The sequence below is a fragment of the Kwoniella pini genome, chromosome 4 (assembly GCF_000512605.2).
Source record: "Kwoniella pini CBS 10737 chromosome 4, complete sequence".
Lineage (NCBI taxonomy): Eukaryota > Fungi > Basidiomycota > Tremellomycetes > Tremellales > Cryptococcaceae > Kwoniella > Kwoniella pini.
This window is the reverse complement of record NC_091719.1, coordinates 342,202-364,056: the sequence shown is the minus strand read 5'-3', so window position 1 is coordinate 364,056 and position 21,855 is coordinate 342,202. Positions and strand designations below refer to the sequence as shown.

Here is a 21,855-nt window from a genome sequence, read left to right as displayed (position 1 = left end):
CAGATACTGTCAATCAATATTAAATAGTTGAATTGAGAAATTACAAAATTGGGGAAGTTAATATGACGCGAGCTTAACGTAATGTTTATTTGCCACCTGGATTAGCGTGAATTACAATTTAAATCGTAATAATTCACCAAACAAAAAACATCTCAATTTACCTTTCTACATTTCGAGAAAAAATTATAAAAGATATATTTGTAGATCTCTCGAATTGAGATATGTTTTCCAGAAATTGTGTATCGGTCTTGCGACGCAATACAACGGTAGGATTGTTTTTTGCAATCAGCAATTGCTTCGACTCGGATTTCTCCTCACTGTCAGAAGCTCAAACCCTAGCATAAGGACTGAATATTGATCTTTCTCAATTGCAAAGATGCCCAGGTCATTGCGGCGCGGATATGAACCAAGTAACCGGTTTTGTGGCAAAACGACCTTGTAAGAGAACCTAGTTGAAATTCGCAATCGACAAGCAATTCTAATTAGGCGAGATTACTTCGATGCCAGTATCAAGTCAGTGAATTATTTGCTGAAGTAGGATATTCAAGCTGGTGCTATATCATACACCCGAGGCGAAAAATGTTTATCCCGCCGAAATCTATTACGACTACCGCCGGACGCTATCTACGCTCTTATGTCTATCGGTAAACATATGTCCGCTTTTCGCATCTCGCTTGCACCCATAAAGCAAACATTCGGTATGCATACTTCATGACCGAGCCTCGACGATCTTATCCGATCAATAAACCATAAGAAAATAGGGTGATGCGCTAGTGTGCAACCCTAATTTACTAATGATCTCCCCTCGGAAGTACCTTTTGAAGGGTATGAGTTGTTTCAAAGGCATACTTTTGTCAATAAAGTTTATTTGATGCTTATCATATGGCACCATTGTTTGTATGTGTCAAATTCTTTGTATACATACACAAATGGTACATTTAATGCGATAAGCTTTACATACTCCAGTACCTGGTCAGGAGTTAATCATTGGTTAATTGTCATTTGTGTCCTGACGATAGTCCCGATTTTACCGACCCTAAGTAGCTTTGCGCACTGACCAAGTCCCCCCTCTCGAGGTAAAAGTCTAAATCCTTCACTGCAGTGATCAGGCGGATAACTCGGCCATTAGAGATGACATAAACGGATTGCGTGAGAGTTTGTTTGTGTACTGTTGAAGCAAGATCAGACCGGAATGAATTGATCCGGTCCTGAAAGAACAATTTGCGATCAGGTATGATCGTTAAAATCAGTTTGGCGATTAAAATCACCTTGCTCATCAATTCAGGAAATCAAGCAGGTCTACACAAACACAATTTTATCGCACAAATCCTAACGAACAGCTTGTAATAAACAAACAAGAATGTTTGGTATACAAAGCGAACCTTTTTTCCTGCTTCTTCCGTGGAGCGTGTCCAAGGGATTGTCCATAATTTCGTATTGATTTCCAGTACTTTTACATTCTGAAAATGCCTACAATAATCAACTAACATCAACCCCTACTGTGATCCTCTCTGTATACGCCTCGGTAAAGGATTAGATAACATCCCTTCCACACAAAACTTTCCTCATCATAGAATATCTTACGGTATTTCCGAACTTTTCGTAAGATTGATTTGATCGGATATTTGATCAAGTGGAGCTCTGAACGGTTCGAAATTGAATTGTGTAAAGGGATTGACCTTTGAAGGGATATTGTAAACTTGGCAAAGGCAATAGAAAAGAAGGCTATGTCATTATATTCATTAGATCGTTCAAAATTGGTATAAAGGAAAGCGTCAATGGAATTGGAAGTCTCACTCATTCCGCCAACAACTATCTAATATCTCATATTCTGTTTCGATAGAAACAGGACACCTTCGATAGCTTCTTTTCAACCATTTCAGCTCGAACGCTAAAAGTATTCATCTTAGTTCGTTTCAATTGATTCACTAATCTGTGGCACTTTCTCTACAAAATGACCTTTAAACACTTCGAACTTCTTATTCCATCTCTTATAGCTACTATCCTAGCTTTATATCCTCTACCATGGCATATTCGTACTCGTAATATTGCTACTTTGTCGATGATATTTTGGATGACATGCTTAAATATGGTACATAACGTTAATTGTAAGTCGCTTTAGGTCAAGGTGGCGTTTTTTTACCTGTGTCGATCTGATTGTATGTGATACTGGTAGGTATCGCTTGGGATGATAATTCTGATATAAAAGCTAGAGTATGGGGAGATATCAGTACAGTCATTATTGGTAAGTTGAGATCTACCTACCTTACAATTATAAGCAGAATAATCGATAAGCTAATTTTAGACGTCGGACACCTCATAGTTGGATATAATTTCGCTCTACCTACAGCTCATTTATTATTAGCTAAGCAACTTGAATCTCTAACCACCTTAAGACCTCACTCACCATTATACGATGATAAATCAAGAAGAAAGCACAATTTTTTTGATCTTTCAATCACTTTACTCAGTCCAATTATAGGCGTATTGGTACATTTAAGCAATATGGACAGAAGATTTTACGTTGTTGAAAGTTTTGGTCCTATGCCTGCTACTTATTGGAATGGTTGGGGTGTGTTTTGGATGGCTGTGAGTGAGACTCGACAAATCAAAAGAACTGCTGTTGATATTAAGAATCCGGTATTGTCAGGTCATTCCTATTTGCATAGCTTGCGCTTGTGCCGTGTATACGGGTGAGTTAATGTGCCGATCTCTTTATCTCTTATCGAATGGGAAAATTTGACTGACTTTGCAATATGCCGCGTTGCTGCAGCACTCGCATTGATCAACATCATTAAAAGACGTAAACAGATGTTATCGATGATCGCCACCGGAGCATCGGTAAACAAGGAACAATTCGTCAGACTATTATTTTTGACGATCGCTGAGCTAGGCACATGCTGGTAAGTTCCACTCCCTAATCATCGATCCAGCCTTGCTGAATATGAGTTGACAATCCCCCTTTTCAACTCTCAGTCTTCGAGCAATCTTCAATTTAATGTCATTTCAGAAAGGACCTCAACCTTTAGGTCATTTTGGACCACCCATTCACAATTTACGTCTAATTGGAAGTATACCTTTATCTTTGGTATCTGAAAGAGGAATGTTGGTATTAAGATTATCATACTTTACATGTGTAGCATGTAGTTACGTTTTCTTTTTATGTTTCGTTACTAGTAAGTTTTACTACCATTTGCTTTGGTCAAGGATAACAAAGAATACGTTTGGTGACTGATATTTTGAAATGATAGGTGCTGAAGTGAAAAGATTTTATGGACAACTCATTCATAGAATTTTCCCATGTATACCTGAACCTAAATCTGTACAAAATCAAATGGGATCAATGGAAAGTAGTTTTAATAGTAATAAAAGTGGTAAAATTCAAATACACACTTCATCCTCAACTTCAACTTATATTTCAACAGATTCTACAATGCCTTTATCACCTCGAACACCAATTAGATCATCAAATTTTGCTAATCATAATGATAAGGATATAAGTCTTGAAGATATGCTGGGTACACCTGTTATGGGTCCTCAAGGTGTTTATATGCCTCGAAAAGGTAGTAATGGGACTATTGACAGTAAGAATACTTATGATAGTTCGAATATTTATCTACCCCCTATGTTGACTGATCAAGAGAAATGTAAGTTACTGTAACCCGCACGTGAATCATGTGTGTTTGACTGGTGTGGTGTGAATAGATCCGATGAACTAGCTTTGCGGATATCACGTGTTGAGTTTGAACTATATCAGTGGACAAATCAAGAAGAACTACCACTACGCTACTGTTTACATCTCTCATTTCTCACACCTTAATAGGTTCCTTGTGCATTATAATCCTTTCCCTTCCCTTCTTGTTCTATAATATGCAGTGTCCTGTGTCCCTGGAAGTTCTTAAGTTAAGTTAATACGTAGAAGAATAATGCATACGGACAGTATCATAAACTGTTAAGAATAATTAATATCCCTTACACCCAATATATCTCTACCATGCATCGACCAGCAGTAATACGATGATTAGCTGCGTCCCTGCGCCTTTGTCAGTATGCACTCAGCTGATCAGCTTAGCCAGGCGTGAGATGTGGATGCATATGCTACATGCTATATATTCTTGCTGTACTTATCTGATCTTACTATTTTCAACGACCCCTTGATATGGATTAACGAGGAATTCGCTGACATTCCATATGCGTGCGGGTGGGCTCAGCGGGCAATGCGCAGTAAAATCCTAAATGAGTTAAGTCAGCTGGAACCGCTTGCAAATTGTCGATTTGCTTTAGCTCACCAAGCGATTGCATGCTCTTGAACAGGGATGCACTTGCCAAGGCGAGCTAAAATTAACATGTCAGCTTACTCTTAAACTTGCAACCGTTGAGCTGGGTCTCACCTTGATGCAACTCCTTCCGCCTTGAGGTGTTACCCTGCATAATTCTGCGTCGATAGCATCTGCATTCCTCCTGGAATCGAAGGTATACCTTGGGGGAATTATAATATGTTAATTACTGCGTCGCACCGCTATCATTACGATGATTAGCTTACCTGGCATCTGGCGCTTCCTATGATCGTAAAAATAAGCATCAGCTTTCATACTCAGGCTATATCCTGATATGCATAGTCGATGTTTTAACTCACTTTGACAAAATCCGCTACTCGTTTATGTTGTTCCGGCGGCGGGGCATTTACAGTTGCATCAGATCGAGGTGCTGGGATATCGTTAACCCCTTTGTGGGAGGAGGATTCGCCTGTGATATAATCGGAAAGAGCCATGGTGGTGAGTTTGATATGTAAATGAAATTAGTGTTATTGTTTTGTAAGAAGTGAGATACATGTAGGTAGCATTATAGGCATTCGATCTTATAACTAGACGAGATCGAAGAATGACGAAAGGCCACGTGCGATTCAATGAGAAGAAATAGGCTTGAAATAAAGCTCCGGTATCTTTGGTCACGCCTAATTGAAGATCACCTTTCGACTTTTTAGAATCAACCTCCATCTTTGTCCGTAATTTCAGCAAAAATCAAGGCGTAGATACAAAATATCTAAACATATCATCGAATCGACTGCTCGCATTTTCAACAGCTAAGCAGGAGCTCCCACATTCAGCAAGATGCCTCTTAAGCCGGCCGCGCGGAATGTGTTCAACTACAACAGGGCTATCCCACGTATGGTAAGTTTGCATCGACATCTTCTCCGAAGACCTGATCCAGAATTCAGATGTTTTGAAATGGAAGGTTGACAATTGCTTCATTTTTCCAGAGTTGGGCACCTGAAAATTTATTCAACTTATGGCAACGTACATCCCCTGATTCACCTATAAAACGATCTCATGAATTTACGAGGACGAATTCTACTCCATATCAATTACGATTTACAGCAAAAAGACTGTTAAGAGGATATCATGGAGATCATATTGGATATACTAAATTTTCAAGATGGTATATGCCTGAAAAATTACCAGCAATACATGAAAGTAATACTGGAGGTAGTAGTAGTTCTTCAAATTCTAATGAAATGAATAAATGGGTAGAAGGTAGAGAAAGATCAGGAGGTAGAAATATTGAAGAAAAAAATCAAAAGAAAAAAGAAAAAAATTCAAAAGCTCCAATAGGGACAATGCTTTTCGCTGATGTTGAAAGACGTTTGGACGTTTTGATTTTTAGAAGTTGTTTTGCTCAAAGTGTTTGGGAAGCTAGGAGATATGTTGTTCAAGGACATGTTAAATTGAATGGACAAGTAGTGAGTGGTTTTTTTTACTTCGATTCATGTCTATTGCGTTACTTGTTCTTCAGATATATTTGAGAACGATATTTAGACGGATGAAAAAAAGAGAGATGCGCTAATTTGTGCGCTCTACTTTTCAGATTCGCAATCCAAACGTAATGCTTGAACCCGGAGATTTGTTCTCGATAGATCCAAAACACATTCATATGCTTCAACCACCAACGTCGACTCCTTCCGCCGAACCAGAAACATCATCCGAAGTTACTGTAGATGCAGAATCAGAATCAGCAGAGGAAGTAGGAGCAACAGCTTCTTCATCCGGTGATGCAGATTCATCATCACCAACAGAAGCTTCAGCTGCATCCCAAACACCAACTTCAACTTCTTTACCCGAATCCTCATCCGCAACATCTCATTTCCATTTACCTTCCTACGCTCAACCTCATATCTTCGTACCTGCATACATATTACCATCGTACTTATCTTGTTCAGCAGTTTATGTACGTCATCCAACTGCTCGACCTGGTTATTCGGAAATACCTTCTCCGTATGATGCTGGTGGTGAGCTCATGAGTTTAGGTTGGGAGTACTTTAAGAGAAGTATGCCAAGGATGAGAAGAAAGACTGATAAGTGGCCAAATCCATGGGGTGGATATGGTAAGAAGTAGATTAAAGGATTTTTGTAAATTTGCATTATATCTAGCATGGCATATTATCCTACCACGATTCCATCTCAATAAGTTGGCGCAGTATCAAGACTGTACCAAAGCATTTTTCATCTTCCTTTTGCTAAACGGTTACGATCGACATCACTCAGGCTTTGCGCAGGCTCAGTCAATGCATTATATATGTCTAAGCTTTAGGAGCTTCCTCGGGAAGAGGAGGTGCTAATCCTTCTTTGATCAGCAAGTTTTCGAGCTCCCCACTTTGGTGCACTATGAGGTATCGAGAATGATCAGCTCTACCTCGATGGACAATTTCACGCTCAGCTAATCAATAACTCACTTGACAAGACAATATCGCATCCTCCAACAAATTCACCCTTGATATACACTTGAGGGATAGTTGGCCATTCACTAAGCAGCAAAACGTGTCAGCGAAGGCTTAGACTTGTGATTGGCGTCTCTATCACCAAGGGATATTTATGTTTCTAGGATCACGGCTAAATAGGTAGATTGGCAGATCATTCACATACCTGTACTCCTTTATAGCAGATCTAAGCTCTTGATCTTCTAAACAATTATACGAGACGATCTTCTCCCTTGGTACGCCCTGGATCCAATATCAAAAATCAGTCAACGCAGCTCGAGTATGAGAAGTGCCAGGTCTTGTGGTAGCTGTGAGACTGAGTCTGATCGACTCACTTGCACATCCAAGATTTGACACACAGCTCTAGAAAATCCACATTGAGGTGCTTCCGGTGTACCTTTCATAAATACTACTAATGGATTGGATTGGACGGCCTATTTAGTTTTGCAAAATGCGTTGGTCAGCCATCACAGTTCGGTACGATGTTAGAATCAGTGGCTCAGTACCTGGAACGAAGAGGCAGGTCAAGGGAGCGAGCGGAAAACCTTCTGAATATCCAAGATATTCTCGATTGAGGTTCCGTTAAAACAACGCAAAATTGGGAGTAATAGAACTCGTTGAAGACATCACTTACATTGTCAATCAGCTTCCTAGCCTCGTCAGATATCAATCTTCGTTGATTTATCAAAGCTGACGATCGGTAAACTTGAGCAGAAGGGAGAGATCGCTAGCGGCGAAGATGAGTCAGCGATTTCACAAAACCTTTCATCAATTTTTCACTAATGAAGTGAAGCTCACAAGGGTACGTAAACCAGCTCTGGCGAAAGACATCCTGTGCTAATTCTATCGGTCAGACTATGCTATTTGCGGTTAGGTGAAACAGGAATTTGTCTTATTGGCGAAAGAAAAGAAAGATGATAAATTCGAGAACCTATAAATGATCATATGTGGAGGTGAATCACCCGAAAATCGACGGCCGATTATGTTGAATTTGCTATTAATCTGATATGATTGGGTATAACAATTTACCTTCTCATATCATCTACATGCAGAGTATCTCAACATTAATTTACCAATATCGATTGAGATCAGCCAGGAGTATCAGAATATCGAATTTTGAAAAAGCAAAAGAGGTACACAATGTCATTCAGTTTACCATATAAATATATTACCGCTGAGGTTCGTATGTCGAATTCTCAAAGCATCTCAATATATACAAGCTGATTAAAACATAATTACAATGCATGCTTTTCTTTCTTTAACATGATTCTCCATCCACTTGGTCGAGGACTCCACTTCTGTTCTGCATGATTCACTTAACGAATATATGATGTAAATAATCGCGTACTAAAATAGCAATTAGCGGACCTGATAAAATCGAAACCCACTTCAGAATTGAAAGAGTTCGCAGTAGTAGATGTAAGGGATAGTGATTTCGTTGTGAGTCTAACTCAGATTACCGGACTTCATGGTACTCAAAGCAACCCAAGACTTTGAGTGAGTATAGGTGGACTGACTTGAGAGTCATGGCGCTTAGGGCGGAAATATCGTTTCAGCTATAAATTGTCCTAGTGACACATTCCATGCTAATGTTGATGAGCTTGTGAAAAAGCTAGAGAGCGGTGAGTAGCACTTCCCAACTACTGTGAACCATCCATTATAATTTGCTCTAAGAAATGTGGCTAATAATCATCATCTGTATAGTCCCTAAAGTAATATTCCGTGAGTTGCGCCGTAATCCGTCTTCACGGGGAAGGGAGGAGGATGAAGGTTCAAGAGAAAGTCAGGTGCAGTGCATGGTGTGATGGATTACAGATTATAGCTGCAAATGGTCGGGAGAGGCAGTGAAAAAGTAGTTGGGCCAAAGAGTTTTTGGGGAAAAAGCTGGTGAAGGGGGAAAGGCAAAGAGGGTGGAACAATGGGCTGGCAGGATAGATCACAGAGAGAAAAGGCATGACTGCTCTGAGAGATAGGAAGTAACAGGGATGTTGGTATAGATTCGCTGATGTGTTATCATCAATAGACTGTGCTCTCTCACAAGCAAGGTGAGGCAGCTCTATCAATGGTCCCGTCTGAACGGTGCTAACATGGTATTCAAACTGTAGAGGTCCCAAAGCAGCCCGAGTGAGAACATCTTCTAATCTACATTGCTCCTCACTGAAGTGTAGCTGACGTTCTTGAGTACTCCAGATTTACGCTGAAACTCGTTCGCATGCCCTTCCATCTTCAAGCAGTCAAGAGGTATTTGTCCTTAGAGATGGATTTTCCGGATTTCAATCGAAATTTAGAGTAAGCATTCCTGTTCATGATACTCAATCTCACAAGGCATGTACGCTAATCTAGAGTGTCGTAGCACGACCCCGAGTTGATAGAGAAATTCAATAAGTACTATCACGACTAGTTAATGACACGTCTCCACCGATTCAATTAGCAAAGCAAGTAGCCAGAATTTGAGGCTAGATAGACCTCACGTAACTGCCCTGCGTCTATGAGACTTACCACCACATGGACGTGACGTGATCTCCTGTGAGCTAGTTACCTTGCAGATCTAGTATTCAAGCTATATGCATATAGAGAAATCAAAAAAACATCCTTGAATTTCCCGCATTTACTGGCAATTTCCACGTGCTAACCGAAGTCAAGTCCGGCAATTTGCCGAAATTATGTCATCGGGCCTCTCATTCCGGTTGTTAGCTTTCCGTGCTCCTATATTCTAGCACTATATAATCGTTTCAGGCTATTAACTTTTCTTTACCATTCCCACTTACACTGTGATCATCTTTCAATTAGCTGCTACTAAAGTATATCCTTAGATTCTGTGAAAATGTCTCTTGGTCGAACTGTCAAGCTGTGAGTCTCATTGTACCGACGCTGTTGAGCTGCTCTAGATGATTGAGCAGTCCTTGATGACTTCTCGCTCTCTTTGCAATTATGCATCTGTATTCTCACATATATCAACAATGAATCAGTCATCAGTATCCTCCTATCTTTTGGAAGTGGTAGGAGCTGATTTTTTCTCGCTCTTCGCAGCAACAACGGCGTTGTTATCCCTCAAGTAGGTTACGGTACCTGGCAAGCTGCTCCAGGTGAAGTCGAGAAGGCGTGAGTGTTGCATGATTCAGTGTAACGACATTTATCATCTCCAACTTCAGACGAGCGCTTACATACACCTGGACCTGTAGCGTGGAGGAGGCTATCAAAGTTGGATATAGGCACATCGATTGTGCTTTGGTGAGTTAATTTCCGTCTTCCGTAATTGGGCATAGCCAATGATTCTTACCGCTGCGCTACAGGTCTATCGTTCGTTCTCAATCCCACTTCGAGTTTTTATAGTCCACACTGACGCGTACTACTCCTGAACGCAGAGAACCAAGATGAAGTGAGTTACTCGTCACTTTGGAATGCCGCTCAGGTACTCACACCGCTTAATAGGTAGCAACCGGTATCAAAGCCTCCGGAGTACCTAGAGAAGAACTCGTCTTAGTATCTAAATTATGGAACAATTCTCATCGACCTGAAAACGTAGAAGCCGATCTTGATCTTACGTTGAAACAACTTGGAACTTCCTACCTCGATGTATACCTCATTCATTGGCCTGTAGCCTTTAAACCAGGAAAAGACCTTTTCCCTAAAGATTCCAATGGTGTAGTCCAATTAGACGAACCCGCTGAGAAAGGTGGACCTTCTATAGTCGACACATGGAAGGAAATGGTTAGGATCTCAAAGGAAACTAAGAAAGTCAAGGCCGTTGGTGTATCCAATTTCACCGTTGAACAATTAAAGAAGGTCATCGATGCTACCGGTGTTACTCCCTCTATGAACCAAATTGAATTACACCCTAGTTTGATTCAACCTGAATTATTTAAATTCTGTAAGTGATTTTTTGCTGATGCAAAGTGTCAATCGTGAGGTTCACAATTGTTAAACGCTTGATATACCGCTTCTAGGTAACGATAATGGTATCGCCATTACTGCTTACTCACCATTAGGAAATAACATTACCGGTAAACCCAGAGTCATTGATCATCCTGAAATTAAGAAAATTGCCGATAGATTGGGTAAATCACCTGCACAAGTGTTAATTGCATGGGTAGCCAAACAAGGTTTCGTGGTTATCCCTAAATCCGTTACTCCAGCTAGAATCAAGGTAAGTTAGTCTATGCATCTTAACTGATAATATGCTAACACTTTTCCGGCTTTCTAGTCCAACTTTGAAGACTTTGAACTTTCGGACGCTGATCTTGAGGAGATTAATAAAATTGGATTAGCAAATCAAGTTCGATCAAATATTCCATTCGAATATGAGACTAGCTGGCCTGTAGATATTTTCGGTACACCGGAAGAGAAAGGACAAGTCAAAGCTTTCTAAGTGTTTGTAGTGAACTTAAAAAATCAATACTTCCATATTGAAATAGCTTGAAGTTGCGGAAGAGAAATGTATGACTTATCAACATGTGAACTTAACAATATATCATATCAAGAGGCTTGTATTTCTTTTTAGTCTGGAAGTTGGCAGTATGACAGGGGAAATCAGTGTTCAATGAAAGAATTTGACCAGGTTAATTTGCTAAGATGAGATCCGTATAGTACATTATGACAGTATCGTTAATTTCTGAACGATAAAATGCAACGAAGACTGATCCTGGGAGACGGTTCCTCTCTTCTCCCTCTGGATTTAACCCTAAGTGGTCCAGAAGCAGGACATATGAGCCTGGGATCAGCCCAGTCATCTGAATATACAAATTCAAAGCATCCTTCAACGGCAGCTTCAAAATTAGGTATGCATATAACATTTTATCACAAAACGACAATATGTATATGATTATGATCAAATTACAAGTGAAAACAAAAAAACATTCCTTCTTTACCATCTTTCACTTTTATTCAATAAAAACTATCCAACATCCAATTCAATTTAAAAACAATGTCCTTGAATTCAATTTTTAAAAAGATACAAAAGAGCAAAAATTACAGCTTTCGCTAAAAAAGAAAAGATCTTCATTTATATAAACTGTTTTTTAAATTACGTGCACTTTCATTACCTCCTCCTCCTGCTAATCCACCACTATTTTGAGATAAAGTAATAGGTGATGAAATTGAATAATCAGTTTGTTTTAATAATTCTTCTAAATCCAATTCTGCTAATTTCAATTTACCTAAACCTTTTCTACTTATTGCTCTTTGATATAAAGCTTTTTGATTTTTATTATCAATTTTTAATAAATAATTACAATCTTGTTCTGCTTTTTCAAATTCACCTAAATTATTATATGCTATTGCTCTATTTGAATAATAAACTGTTTTTTTACCATCTAATGAAATTGCTCTTGTATAACAAATTACTGCTAATCCATGTTCTTTAGAATTTGAATATTCGTTACCCTATCAAAAAATTCAAATTGGTTAATCGTGTTCCATCTTACTTGGTTTCTCATATGAGACTGCTTCGTCGTTCCCCTTTCATTTTGCTAAATACTTCTTTCACACTTGCATACCTTCAAGCTCGCAATCGGAATCACACCTGACTGATATCACCAACACTCACTCTCTTCCGCTCTTTACCGCCCAACTCCTCAGCCCATTTGTCCATACACCCTTGCCAAGCTTTCAGTTCGTTCAAGTCATCACGACGTTGAACAGAGGGCTCAGCAAGCCGTCGATATAGTGCTATAGGATGTACGCGTTGCAATTCGTCAATGTCTTTCGCGTAGGAAGGGTAAGAAAAAGGTGAAGCTGCTGTCGATATTTGGTGGAGGAGCTGCGTTAAGGGTGATTCAGCGTGCCAACTTCGAATAAGCTGTCAATGCCCACTTACTTTGACAAGATGTCTGAAAGTCAACACTATCGCTGTATTCCTTTGAGCTGCTTCTTCTTCCGTCCAATCTTTGGGGAGATACACAATAGGTTTCTTCCCATCCTTCCCATTAGATTGATCTTTAGTTTTCGGTGTCGTCCCATTCGGATTAATTATCATTTTCCTCATTTTACCTCCTCTCCCTTTGGCGACTTTAATCTTATTTCCCGTAGGTGGAGCAGGTGATTTACTCGGAGGAATAGAGGATTTGGTCGAACCATCTTCTGATAACGTTTCGTCGGATTGATTCGTCGGCGGAAGTAATGATGGTAAATCGATTCCATCTAAAGCTAAGGGATGATTTGTTGAGGGACCATAACGACTTTCAACAGCTGGATCCCTTGCTCCTAATTCCTTCAATCTCCATCGCAAGTGTTCTTCAACAGCTAAAACATCAGTCATCTGAGGATGGGGGAATATTTGAGGACCACGTTCAACTTTTTTAGAATGCAAATTTGGAGAATTAGGTGATTTTGAATTTTGTATAAATCCTTTTCCCGAAGGTAAATTTATTATATTCGAAGGTTTCCTGGTTAGACTATCTTGACGTAATTTACTTTGTTCTTCACTCTCTATTCCACCAAGCCAGCTATTAGAGACTTTAGTGGATTTTAGTTCATATGGTAAGAGACTTGTTGGACCTTTACGTTGGACTGCTGATGTATGAAAACAACTAAAACATGTTGTAAGTTGACATAGACATGGGCCATGATCGTCCTCATCTTCCGGTATACCATGATTGTAAGACAGATTGTGAAAACAGATTCCGTCTCTATACAGGCTTGTTTGATTTGTTGACGTTGAAGGGACTGGAGGAGTTGGTAAAGCCAGTGTAGATAATTTATCTAAAGTAGATGGTCCAGCTTCGGCATTTGAATGAGGTCTTAACCCTGATAATCGCTTTTCTAACTCTTCATAAAGAAGATGTAACATCTGAGACTGGAATAAGTGATCTAATCGTTGACCTCCATAGACTATATTGCGCCGTAGAAAATTCGGACTTGATCCAGTCATTATCAAATGAATGATCAAATTGGGCAGGGTATGCGTGAAAAGATGGTGGAAAGCCTCTTGCCTGTTCGGTCTCACAATGAGTTGTTGATATCTCTTTGGCCAACATTCACTTACCAGCATTGCTCAACCCAACAGTCGTACTCTTTCCGTAATATCATTCCCATGTCATCTACGAATCCGTCCATATCCGCTTCATTGAACCTCCCTAATCGTTCACTAGCATGACGATGCTTCTCTTGCCATGCCCTACCCTCCGAGCATCGTATTACACCTACACCTTTCTCATCGCTATTCAGTTGACTCGAAGCTGACGATTCTTGATGTCTACTTTGAATCTGTATAGATGGTAATGAAGGTGGAGGTGCAGGTTGACGATATGCATTGGCCGCTTGAGCTAAAGCTTGAGGAGAAGGGAAATGAGGAGGTAACGGTAAGCCACCTGCCGATATAAAGGGATGTAAGGATTTTGATTGTGAAGCTAAGCGTTCGGTTAAAGCATGTAATGAAGCTGTAGCTGTTGTTGAATTTGGCATCGAATTTTGAACGATTTGCGAACCGGATTTGAGAACTTTGCGAATATGATAATTTTGCTATATCTTATGGAAATGACAAATAGGTTGTATTGATAATGTTGACATGTAGCTGAATGGACGCGGTATGAATGATGCAGAGCTGTAAAGCAGGTATACGAGATTATCTGATATGTATATATGAATATCTGAAATAGTTATATTGATGTTGAGAAGGCAACTTTAATATTGATGCACGTGGCTATTGCTGATCATGTCGGTTATCATTGATAACCTTTGCTTATAATTAATACAGTTGATCGGCTTTTAATCCACGTGTAATACTTTTGTTCACCATACCATTATCAAACGCGAGGAAGCTCAAAGAGGTCAACATTACAAGTAACCCAAAACAACGCATATTGTATACTCTTGACATAAATATTGCTTCTCTACATATTATTGATCTAACATCAACAACCTCCATAGGAGAAGAAGCAATATCAAGTATACAAGATGGTGTACAATGGAGGTATGTCTGAAATGTTCTGTCTTCAAAACTCCTCATGTCACGTCTTTATCATATCCAAGCTAAGAAACCCTTCCTGTTCCTTATTCTAGACGAGGTATCAGCCCTAGTGGTCGACTTTGGCTCGTATACAACTAGAGCAGGGTATGCAGGTGAAGATTGTCCAAGAGTAGTCACTCCTTCGTTCTATGGATATATAGATACTCCGGAAGGCGAATCTTCCACCACGAATGGTAATGCCAACGCAGCAGCAGAAGGGGAGGATGTCGTAATGGAGAATGGTGGGGAGGGCGCGAATGGGACATCTGGGAAAACGACAAGGAAGTATTTTGTAGGTGATGATGGAGTTGGAGTATGGAGGAAAGGTATGGAAGTTGATAATTTCATGCAAGATGGCATCGGTAAGCTTCCACCTTTTTTTTCCTTTTGTGCAACAAAACTAATGTATAACTGCGTAGTTTACGATGCGGAACCTGCGTCAAGATTATTGAATCATATACTCCACGATAGACTTGGTGTGAATCCAGAGGAACATCCTTTAATGATCACTGAACCAGCATGGAATACTACAAAAGCTAGAGAACAGTTAACTCAGATGGTGTTTGAAGGCGAGAAAATGCCAGCTTTGTATTTCGGTTCGGCAGGTGTATTGTCTGCGTGAGTGTGCTATTGAGTTACGAGAGGAATTATTAGCTGACTCTTAGACTTCCAAAACAGATTCGCTGCAGGTAAACCCACTGCCCTGGTCCTCGATGTAGGATACACACATAGTAGCGTAGTTCCAATTGTTGATGGATACGCTTTGCGAGCGGGTAAGCTTTCCAGATGCATCCTGCGGCAGTCAAGCTTATATAAGGAGTAGGGACCATGAGACAACCTCTCGGATCTGAACTTCTGATATCCCAATTCCACTCCCATTTCATCAAACCCTCTTCAACCCGTGATTTCCCCTTATCCCTCGCGTCAAGGCATCTGATCTCGAAACGAGATCCGCAATTAAACCCAGGAACGAAAGCGAATCCAGTCTTGCGAGACGACAGGATGAGTGGGACAACAGCATCATGGAAGAAATGGAGCGAGAACGGTGTCATAGAAAATTGGAAAGAAGCTACAACTGAAATCGTAAATTACAAAGGATTCGACTTTAACACTTCGAAAGATCTCCCTCAAGTCCTTTACGAATTTCCAGATGGTTATCATCAATACTTTGGTGAAGAGCGTTATAGGTTTACTGAAATGTTATTTGATCCTAAAAATTATTTCAACCAGGTGAGTGGGCTTCAAATCTAGGCAAGGCCCTTTGCTCATGACATTTTTTAGTCTGTTGAACCACCTGCAAATCTTCGTGGAATAAGCAATACCGATCACTCTCATTCTCTCAAAGACCTCGTCTCCCTCTCTCAGCTTGTACATGATAGTATAATGGCATGTGACGTGGATGTTAGAGCGTCTTTATTGCAGAATATAGTCGTAGTTGGTAATACCTCGTTGACTAGGGGATTGATAGAAAGGCTGGATGTGGAATTGGCTGCTTTGATGCCTAGTGTGAGTCACAGCTGATTGATATGTATACTTTCACTGCAGATTGTCAGCTGATAAAACATCACCAATAGCAAAAAATTAAGATCCATTCGCCTACAATACCGTTCGAGCGAAAATACGCTTCATGGGTTGGAGGTTCGGTTTTAGCGTCATTAGGTACTTTCCATCAATTGTGGGTAACAAAAGATGAGTATGAGGAGCATGGTATAAACATCGTTCATCAACGTGAGTTGGTCGTGATTATTTTTGCTATAAATCGAGCTGACTGGCAAATCGCGTACAGGTTGCAAGTAGATTGTATAAATTGATTTGATTTTATGGGATATATGCATAAAATGTATATGTATATGTCAAATACAAGGTGCATGCTTGGTGCGCAGATTAATAAATGCTAAGCCTATATTGTGGTGCACGAGTCTGAGTGGTGTTATATTTATCATTCTTTTCAATAGTGATTATGCTTGCTTTTGCTCAAATTCAACCTTCAAGCAATAATGCAAGTATTTATCGATGATTTCTATATTCAAACCTTGTAGAGTATTTTGTAGATTCATCATCTATTATATTTCGTTTGTATATTTTATTTCCGATTGACCTTGCCCTGTTTGATGCTTTTTAGGCGTAATGAAGTGGAACTATCTATATACAAAATTATGAGCTCGCCTGCCCAACAATAATAGGTGAATAAGGAAGCTTCACTCACCCTATTATTGGTGACGTCGTACGATCAAGATTCTCAGTTTCGTTAAAATTACAATCATTTCAACAGTCAGTATGACGATTACATATATTCTACTTAATTTCGAGAAAGGCGATCGCAGATCGAACGAAGGGAGTAACACGATCTTTGACTTGTTTAGTAAAATTGAAAGTAGTAAACCTTGTTATTTCATTTTGATTCGCCCACTAGACCTTCTTAATAGTTTCATACATGTAATTCAGTATAAAAGCTACTTGAGCACTTGCTGATGAATATCAGAAGCATAAAGATGAGAATTGATGCGCCATATAAAACGCTTTGACCGTTTGTGTTCTCAAGGTTTTTCATAACTGAGTGACAGTTGTTAGATTAATTTGTTATAGTAAGACATATCTCATCCCCTTTTCCTGCATCAACGCCAGAACTGCACCTTGAGTACTCAGATAACATAGCAGTTGGATTGTCAGTGCGAAATGTACCAAGACCACAGTCTTGCTGTATGTAGAACTTTCAAATAGCTGGAATAGGAGTATAAAAGATGATATTGTATCGATGGAACACCACAGTTGAAGTCGTAAAATCATGACCTTCATGATGACATGAAAAGTAAAGACTATCGGACTAATAGTTAGGGAAGGGCGAATGTACTTGATAAAATTAATAAGGAATAGAAGGAGGCAATTACAGGGTTTCCAATCTCAATGTCATCTTTACTAGCTGCCTGTGATATGCAACACCCTGTTTTTCAACAAGCGGACTTGTCTACAAGAAGGAGGGCGGTCGAACCATCACCTCATGCAAAAGAACAGTCGAAAGAATAGACAAAAGCCCTTAAAAAGTAAACGCGAAGCAAAAGGTGGCATTTCTATTCGCTCTTTTCATACACTCGAGACTAAAAGCAAAAAGACAGAGGGGGCAAAAAGGAAGCCTACGGGGGGACTCGAACCCCCAGCCTTCCGATGACCTTTAAGCATCGAATTGAATCGAAACTCTTAAAAGTCGGATGCTCTAACCAATTGAGCTACGTGGGCTGATGCTTTTGCTTGCTTTTCGCAACGATAGAAACCTTTGTACAATCATAACTTTTTATGCAACGTTTCCGACAACAATCTGTTCCATGCCGTAAGCACAACCCCCGTCGCTGCTCCTTGACGAGAATAGCTCGCATTTTAGTATGATTTTGAAGCATTTCCAGACGAATGAACCACAATATTACTTATTGCTAGAGGGATTTATCTTTTTCCTATTCAAGGGTTTTTCTATTTCCTTTTTTTCTTCCCAAAAATCCTTGACAAGGCTCTTGTTTTCGTAAAGGTTGAAAGTAATCGGAAGTCGTGGAATCGAAGCACAAAGGTTAAGCAGACTGATTGCGAAATCTTATATTATATTATCGTTGCCTTGATATGACTTTGATTGAGAACCGGTTAATCGACTTGAGGCTTTACTTACAGAACGGGCCTACGCAACCTGATGGTCGGGATATCAATGTTTACCATCTTCAAGCAATGGTAGATCTAGTTTGGGGTATACCAGCTGAGGAAGCTGAGGGCTGCAGCGCTTCGCTGAGGCGAAATATGTTCATTCAAAGTATATCATGTTGGATGATTTCAGCTATGCCACGCTTGAGGATTAAGCTTTGACCGTATGTGAAATGAAACAGTCCAAAGTAGCTCGAACTTAGCGTTATTAAAATAGATCATTATACATAAGTGCAAAATTGGTACTTGACGGTATATTTATCAAGTAATACTATCTTTCGCTATTTCGAACGTCCAATCCCACTCAATCGATCACTGGACAGAACATAGATGATTATTGACAGTATTAGATATTGATCATGCTTGATGAGCCATTCACGAAATTGTTCGCGTTCACAATTAGCACATATCCAAGCTATAGGATTGATAAGAGTCTGGAAATGACGCAGTTCGATGGCCTATCTAATCTCATATAGGTCTTACACTCTAAATCGATTTCATGATCCATCTTTAATGACATGTATATTTGCATGATCTTAGATATACCTAAGCTATACATTTTGAAGTATGAAGTGATATCAAAAGGAAACTTGATATTTCTTCTCAGAATGACATTCTACACCAAGGTCATTCCTTTCTTATGATATCTATCTAGCGTTCTTTTCATAAATTTCAATCCACCCAAATCACGCCTATCGCCTGACACCTTGATTCGTTCGAGTAGTACCACGTCGTGCGTTTGCTAAGATTATTAACGAGCATCAGCTTTCCTGTCAATGCTCTCTCCGAAGGGATTATTACGCAAGACTCACCTCGTTGGATAGTTGCTCTTCCTCTAGCTGCTCCAATACCTCTTCCTCTCATTGCATTAGGTCCAACTCTCTTGAACCTATCAAAAGCGAGGAGATTAGTTTCAAATTCGGCTTGCCTATTATAAGCTGTTGAATGATACTCACATAGGTGCATTGGCGAGTAGATCCGGTACAATGACAAATCGGATCTGTGACGATGAGAATTAGCATCAAGCTTTTAGCCTAAGCACATAAGTACATGTCGGACCGAAGAAATGAATCGTGTTGTGGGTTGTCCAAAATTATACGCCTTGACAGAATTTGCCAACTCTATGACCTCTTCCCCAACGTGTGCCACGGGAAGACATAGAATTGTCTATCTAAGTTGTCTTATCTTAATCAAATGCACTCACCATACTACCTCGGATATACACTTGCTCTAATTGCGATACACGTCCATCTCTAGCTGTGACTGTTATTTCCCTCAATGAGATATTCAATGAATCTTCGGCTGTATGGGTTGAGGTGAAGCAGTCGCAGACAGCATGGATGGTAATGAATAATTTCGACAAGAATGAGGAATGTGGTAATAGTCGTTGACAGGTATAGAATTTCAGAAGAGAGAATGTGTTAAAGTAGATAATGATCAATTAGCCCATTACCACTCGGGAACACATAAATCCACTTACCCTCCATTAACTTTCCTCTGTACATCTAAATATGTGACAAGTATCAGTGAACGACATCTTGGTACCTCGTATTTTGAGGCGAGTAATCTTTGCAATTAAGACTCACCTCTCCTGTTTTCAACTCAACAGTCACTATATGACCCAAAGATTCATGAAGAAGCTTGACTGGTACACCTAAATTGGCCATTTTTAATACGATTTGTCTGGATTTTCTGTCGTCCGAGTGTTTATGATGACGAGAAAGATCACAATATAAGCAGATGCAATGGTGATTTGGTCAATACTTAATATGTTATCCTTTCTTTCAAGACTTGATCTTGCTCTTGGAATTCATGTTGCGACCAGAGTAGAGTAAAATGACGGGAGTATTTATGAAAAGTGGATCACGTTAATAAAGTATCAAGAAGAAGTGCGATTAAATCTAATTACGTAAATATGTATTTGTTTATCAAGTTGGAATGATATGACGACACTGGAAATCAAAGTTAAATCATTTTTAATTAATCAAAATAAATAAATAAGATTAAAAATAAAATATATGAATAATAAGGAATATCAATCATTTTAAGTTGTTTTTGCCTGTTTCTTCTATTGACAAATTGATCATTTATTATAATTCTCACTAACCATATATCAATTATAAATTCGTATCATATCTCAAGATGGTTAAATCAGAACAAGAAGTAGTTAACGATTTTAATGGTAAGTATGCAAAAACACCATTTTATAAGACCTTCATTTTGTAAGAATAGAGAAAAAGAAACAGTATCGAATTGACGTTGGTACCGTTTTAGAAATCGTTAATATGTCTGCCGAAGAGCTCGAAGAGTATCTCAAGACTGAGGGCTCAGAGACTACCGGATTCCAAAAAGAAGATGGTTCAGGTGAATCTATAGGTCACGAGAGTGGAAGGAAGATTGTTGATATTCTTAAAAGAAATCCTAATAAGGTAAATTCGTTATTCCTTATATTAAACTGCAGCTGACATTTATCGTTGTGATGTAGGACCCATCAAAATATACTGATGAAGATAAAGAACACATGCGAAAAGTAGTTTCATATTGTAAAAGACATTTAGCACAAGAAAGTAAATTGAAAGAAACTAAAGGTCCAGAAGAATTGGAAAAAAGTAAATCAACTAGAAGTTTGAAGAATTGGGTAAATGATCAATCTCATTCGAGTGTACTGCTTGAAGTGTAACTGACATTTGTTGATTATGAATAGGGACACGATCCAATGAAAACTCTCTCTAAATCGGAACAACCCAAAAATTCCGATAAACCAACTTCGAAAAAAGCTGAAAAACCTAAATCGAAGGGCAAATCCGAGAATCACAAGAAAGAAGACGATTTAGATGATAAGAAGGAAGGGAAAGTAGAAGAAGCTAAAGAAGATGAAACTGAAAAACCTAAATCTAGAGGAAGAGGTAGACCACCCAATAAAAAGGTTGAAATTGAAGAAGAAGAAGAAGAGTCTACTGAAACTGAGAAACCTAAATCTAGAGGTAGGGGTAGACCACCAAATAAGAAAGTCGAAAACAAAGAGGAAGAAAACGGATCTACCGAAATCGAGAAACCTAAATCCAGAGGTAGAGGTAGACCACCTAATAAAAAGGTTGAAGATGATTCTGAGGTAGGGGAGAAACGTGGGGGCGAAGGCTCAAAATCAGAACAGCCCGCTAGTAAGAAAACGAAGTGAGTCAGATTCTTCCCAAATATCGCATACGCGTTACGCAAGATGTATGTTGATTGTGATTTATTATCACAGAACTACCAAAGAACCTAATGAAGGAACTAGAAAAGCACCAAGTAGGGGAGTGAAGAAGGCTTAATTAACTTTTTATTCCAGAAAGTAACATACATTCAGTTGTAGAAGAAAGCGATATTTAAAACAGGACTATGATCAATTGTACAAGAATACTAAGTATGTAAATAGTCAATAAAGAAGAGAAATGCAGTATAGGTTTCGTGTATTTTTCAATTTGTCTTGATTGTA

At 39.2% G+C, this 21,855-nt stretch overlaps 10 protein-coding genes and 1 non-coding gene across 11 annotated transcripts; 6 read left to right on the top strand and 5 right to left on the bottom strand.

Moving 5' to 3' along the window:
* Nucleotides 1-1,954: 1,954 nt before the first annotated feature.
* On the top strand, nt 1,955-3,661 carry I206_103144 (uncharacterized protein; the record flags this gene model as incomplete). Its single annotated transcript, XM_019153618.1, has 7 exons — nt 1,955-2,108; nt 2,177-2,245; nt 2,324-2,589; nt 2,651-2,693; nt 2,774-2,903; nt 2,977-3,176; nt 3,252-3,661. 7 exons carry the CDS (start codon nt 1,955-1,957, stop codon nt 3,659-3,661), a joined length of 1,272 nt encoding a protein of 423 aa, XP_019013779.1.
* A 503-nt stretch (nt 3,662-4,164) lies between these two features.
* Nucleotides 4,165-4,771, bottom strand: I206_103143 (uncharacterized protein; the record flags this gene model as incomplete). The annotated part of the gene is made up of 5 exons (XM_019153619.1): nt 4,165-4,232; nt 4,290-4,335; nt 4,392-4,479; nt 4,544-4,560; nt 4,637-4,771. The coding sequence occupies 5 exons, from the start codon at nt 4,769-4,771 to the stop codon at nt 4,165-4,167; spliced, it is 354 nt and encodes a 117-aa protein (XP_019013780.1).
* Nucleotides 4,772-5,111: 340 nt separating this feature from the next.
* Nucleotides 5,112-6,393, top strand: I206_103142 (mitochondrial 37S ribosomal protein uS4m; the record flags this gene model as incomplete). Its single annotated transcript, XM_019153620.1, has 3 exons — nt 5,112-5,171; nt 5,261-5,740; nt 5,866-6,393. The coding sequence occupies 3 exons, from the start codon at nt 5,112-5,114 to the stop codon at nt 6,391-6,393; spliced, it is 1,068 nt and encodes a 355-aa protein (XP_019013781.1).
* A 184-nt stretch (nt 6,394-6,577) lies between these two features.
* I206_103141 (Grx4 family monothiol glutaredoxin) lies at nt 6,578-7,585 on the bottom strand (the record flags this gene model as incomplete). Its single annotated transcript, XM_019153621.1, has 6 exons — nt 6,578-6,660; nt 6,731-6,801; nt 6,921-6,997; nt 7,090-7,188; nt 7,389-7,481; nt 7,553-7,585. 6 exons carry the CDS (start codon nt 7,583-7,585, stop codon nt 6,578-6,580), a joined length of 456 nt encoding a protein of 151 aa, XP_019013782.1.
* Nucleotides 7,586-7,894: 309 nt separating this feature from the next.
* On the top strand, nt 7,895-9,155 carry I206_103140 (uncharacterized protein; the record flags this gene model as incomplete). The annotated part of the gene is made up of 8 exons (XM_070202687.1): nt 7,895-7,933; nt 8,111-8,194; nt 8,292-8,376; nt 8,459-8,476; nt 8,778-8,799; nt 8,860-8,878; nt 8,945-9,043; nt 9,108-9,155. 8 exons carry the CDS (start codon nt 7,895-7,897, stop codon nt 9,153-9,155), a joined length of 414 nt encoding a protein of 137 aa, XP_070058788.1.
* A 423-nt stretch (nt 9,156-9,578) lies between these two features.
* On the top strand, nt 9,579-11,123 carry I206_103139 (uncharacterized protein; the record flags this gene model as incomplete). The annotated part of the gene is made up of 7 exons (XM_019153623.1): nt 9,579-9,604; nt 9,785-9,856; nt 9,937-9,985; nt 10,048-10,086; nt 10,187-10,625; nt 10,702-10,901; nt 10,959-11,123. 7 exons carry the CDS (start codon nt 9,579-9,581, stop codon nt 11,121-11,123), a joined length of 990 nt encoding a protein of 329 aa, XP_019013784.1.
* A 629-nt stretch (nt 11,124-11,752) lies between these two features.
* I206_103138 (uncharacterized protein) lies at nt 11,753-14,155 on the bottom strand (the record flags this gene model as incomplete). Its single annotated transcript, XM_019153624.1, has 4 exons — nt 11,753-12,136; nt 12,300-12,512; nt 12,570-13,683; nt 13,737-14,155. 4 exons carry the CDS (start codon nt 14,153-14,155, stop codon nt 11,753-11,755), a joined length of 2,130 nt encoding a protein of 709 aa, XP_019013785.1.
* Nucleotides 14,156-14,647: 492 nt separating this feature from the next.
* Nucleotides 14,648-16,496, top strand: I206_103137 (uncharacterized protein; the record flags this gene model as incomplete). The annotated part of the gene is made up of 8 exons (XM_070202686.1): nt 14,648-14,663; nt 14,753-15,061; nt 15,119-15,317; nt 15,378-15,472; nt 15,523-15,929; nt 15,981-16,205; nt 16,274-16,427; nt 16,486-16,496. The coding sequence occupies 8 exons, from the start codon at nt 14,648-14,650 to the stop codon at nt 16,494-16,496; spliced, it is 1,416 nt and encodes a 471-aa protein (XP_070058787.1).
* Nucleotides 16,497-17,827: 1,331 nt separating this feature from the next.
* I206_103136 lies at nt 17,828-17,933 on the bottom strand. The gene has a single exon. It is a non-coding gene; the product is annotated as a tRNA-Lys (tRNA).
* A 1,139-nt stretch (nt 17,934-19,072) lies between these two features.
* Nucleotides 19,073-20,047, bottom strand: I206_103135 (uncharacterized protein; the record flags this gene model as incomplete). The annotated part of the gene is made up of 6 exons (XM_019153626.1): nt 19,073-19,122; nt 19,193-19,269; nt 19,337-19,380; nt 19,585-19,682; nt 19,861-19,885; nt 19,967-20,047. The coding sequence occupies 6 exons, from the start codon at nt 20,045-20,047 to the stop codon at nt 19,073-19,075; spliced, it is 375 nt and encodes a 124-aa protein (XP_019013787.1).
* Nucleotides 20,048-20,522: 475 nt separating this feature from the next.
* Nucleotides 20,523-21,691, top strand: I206_103134 (uncharacterized protein; the record flags this gene model as incomplete). The annotated part of the gene is made up of 5 exons (XM_019153627.1): nt 20,523-20,562; nt 20,655-20,809; nt 20,866-21,018; nt 21,085-21,554; nt 21,628-21,691. The coding sequence occupies 5 exons, from the start codon at nt 20,523-20,525 to the stop codon at nt 21,689-21,691; spliced, it is 882 nt and encodes a 293-aa protein (XP_019013788.1).
* Between the last annotated feature and the right edge of the window lie 164 nt (nt 21,692-21,855).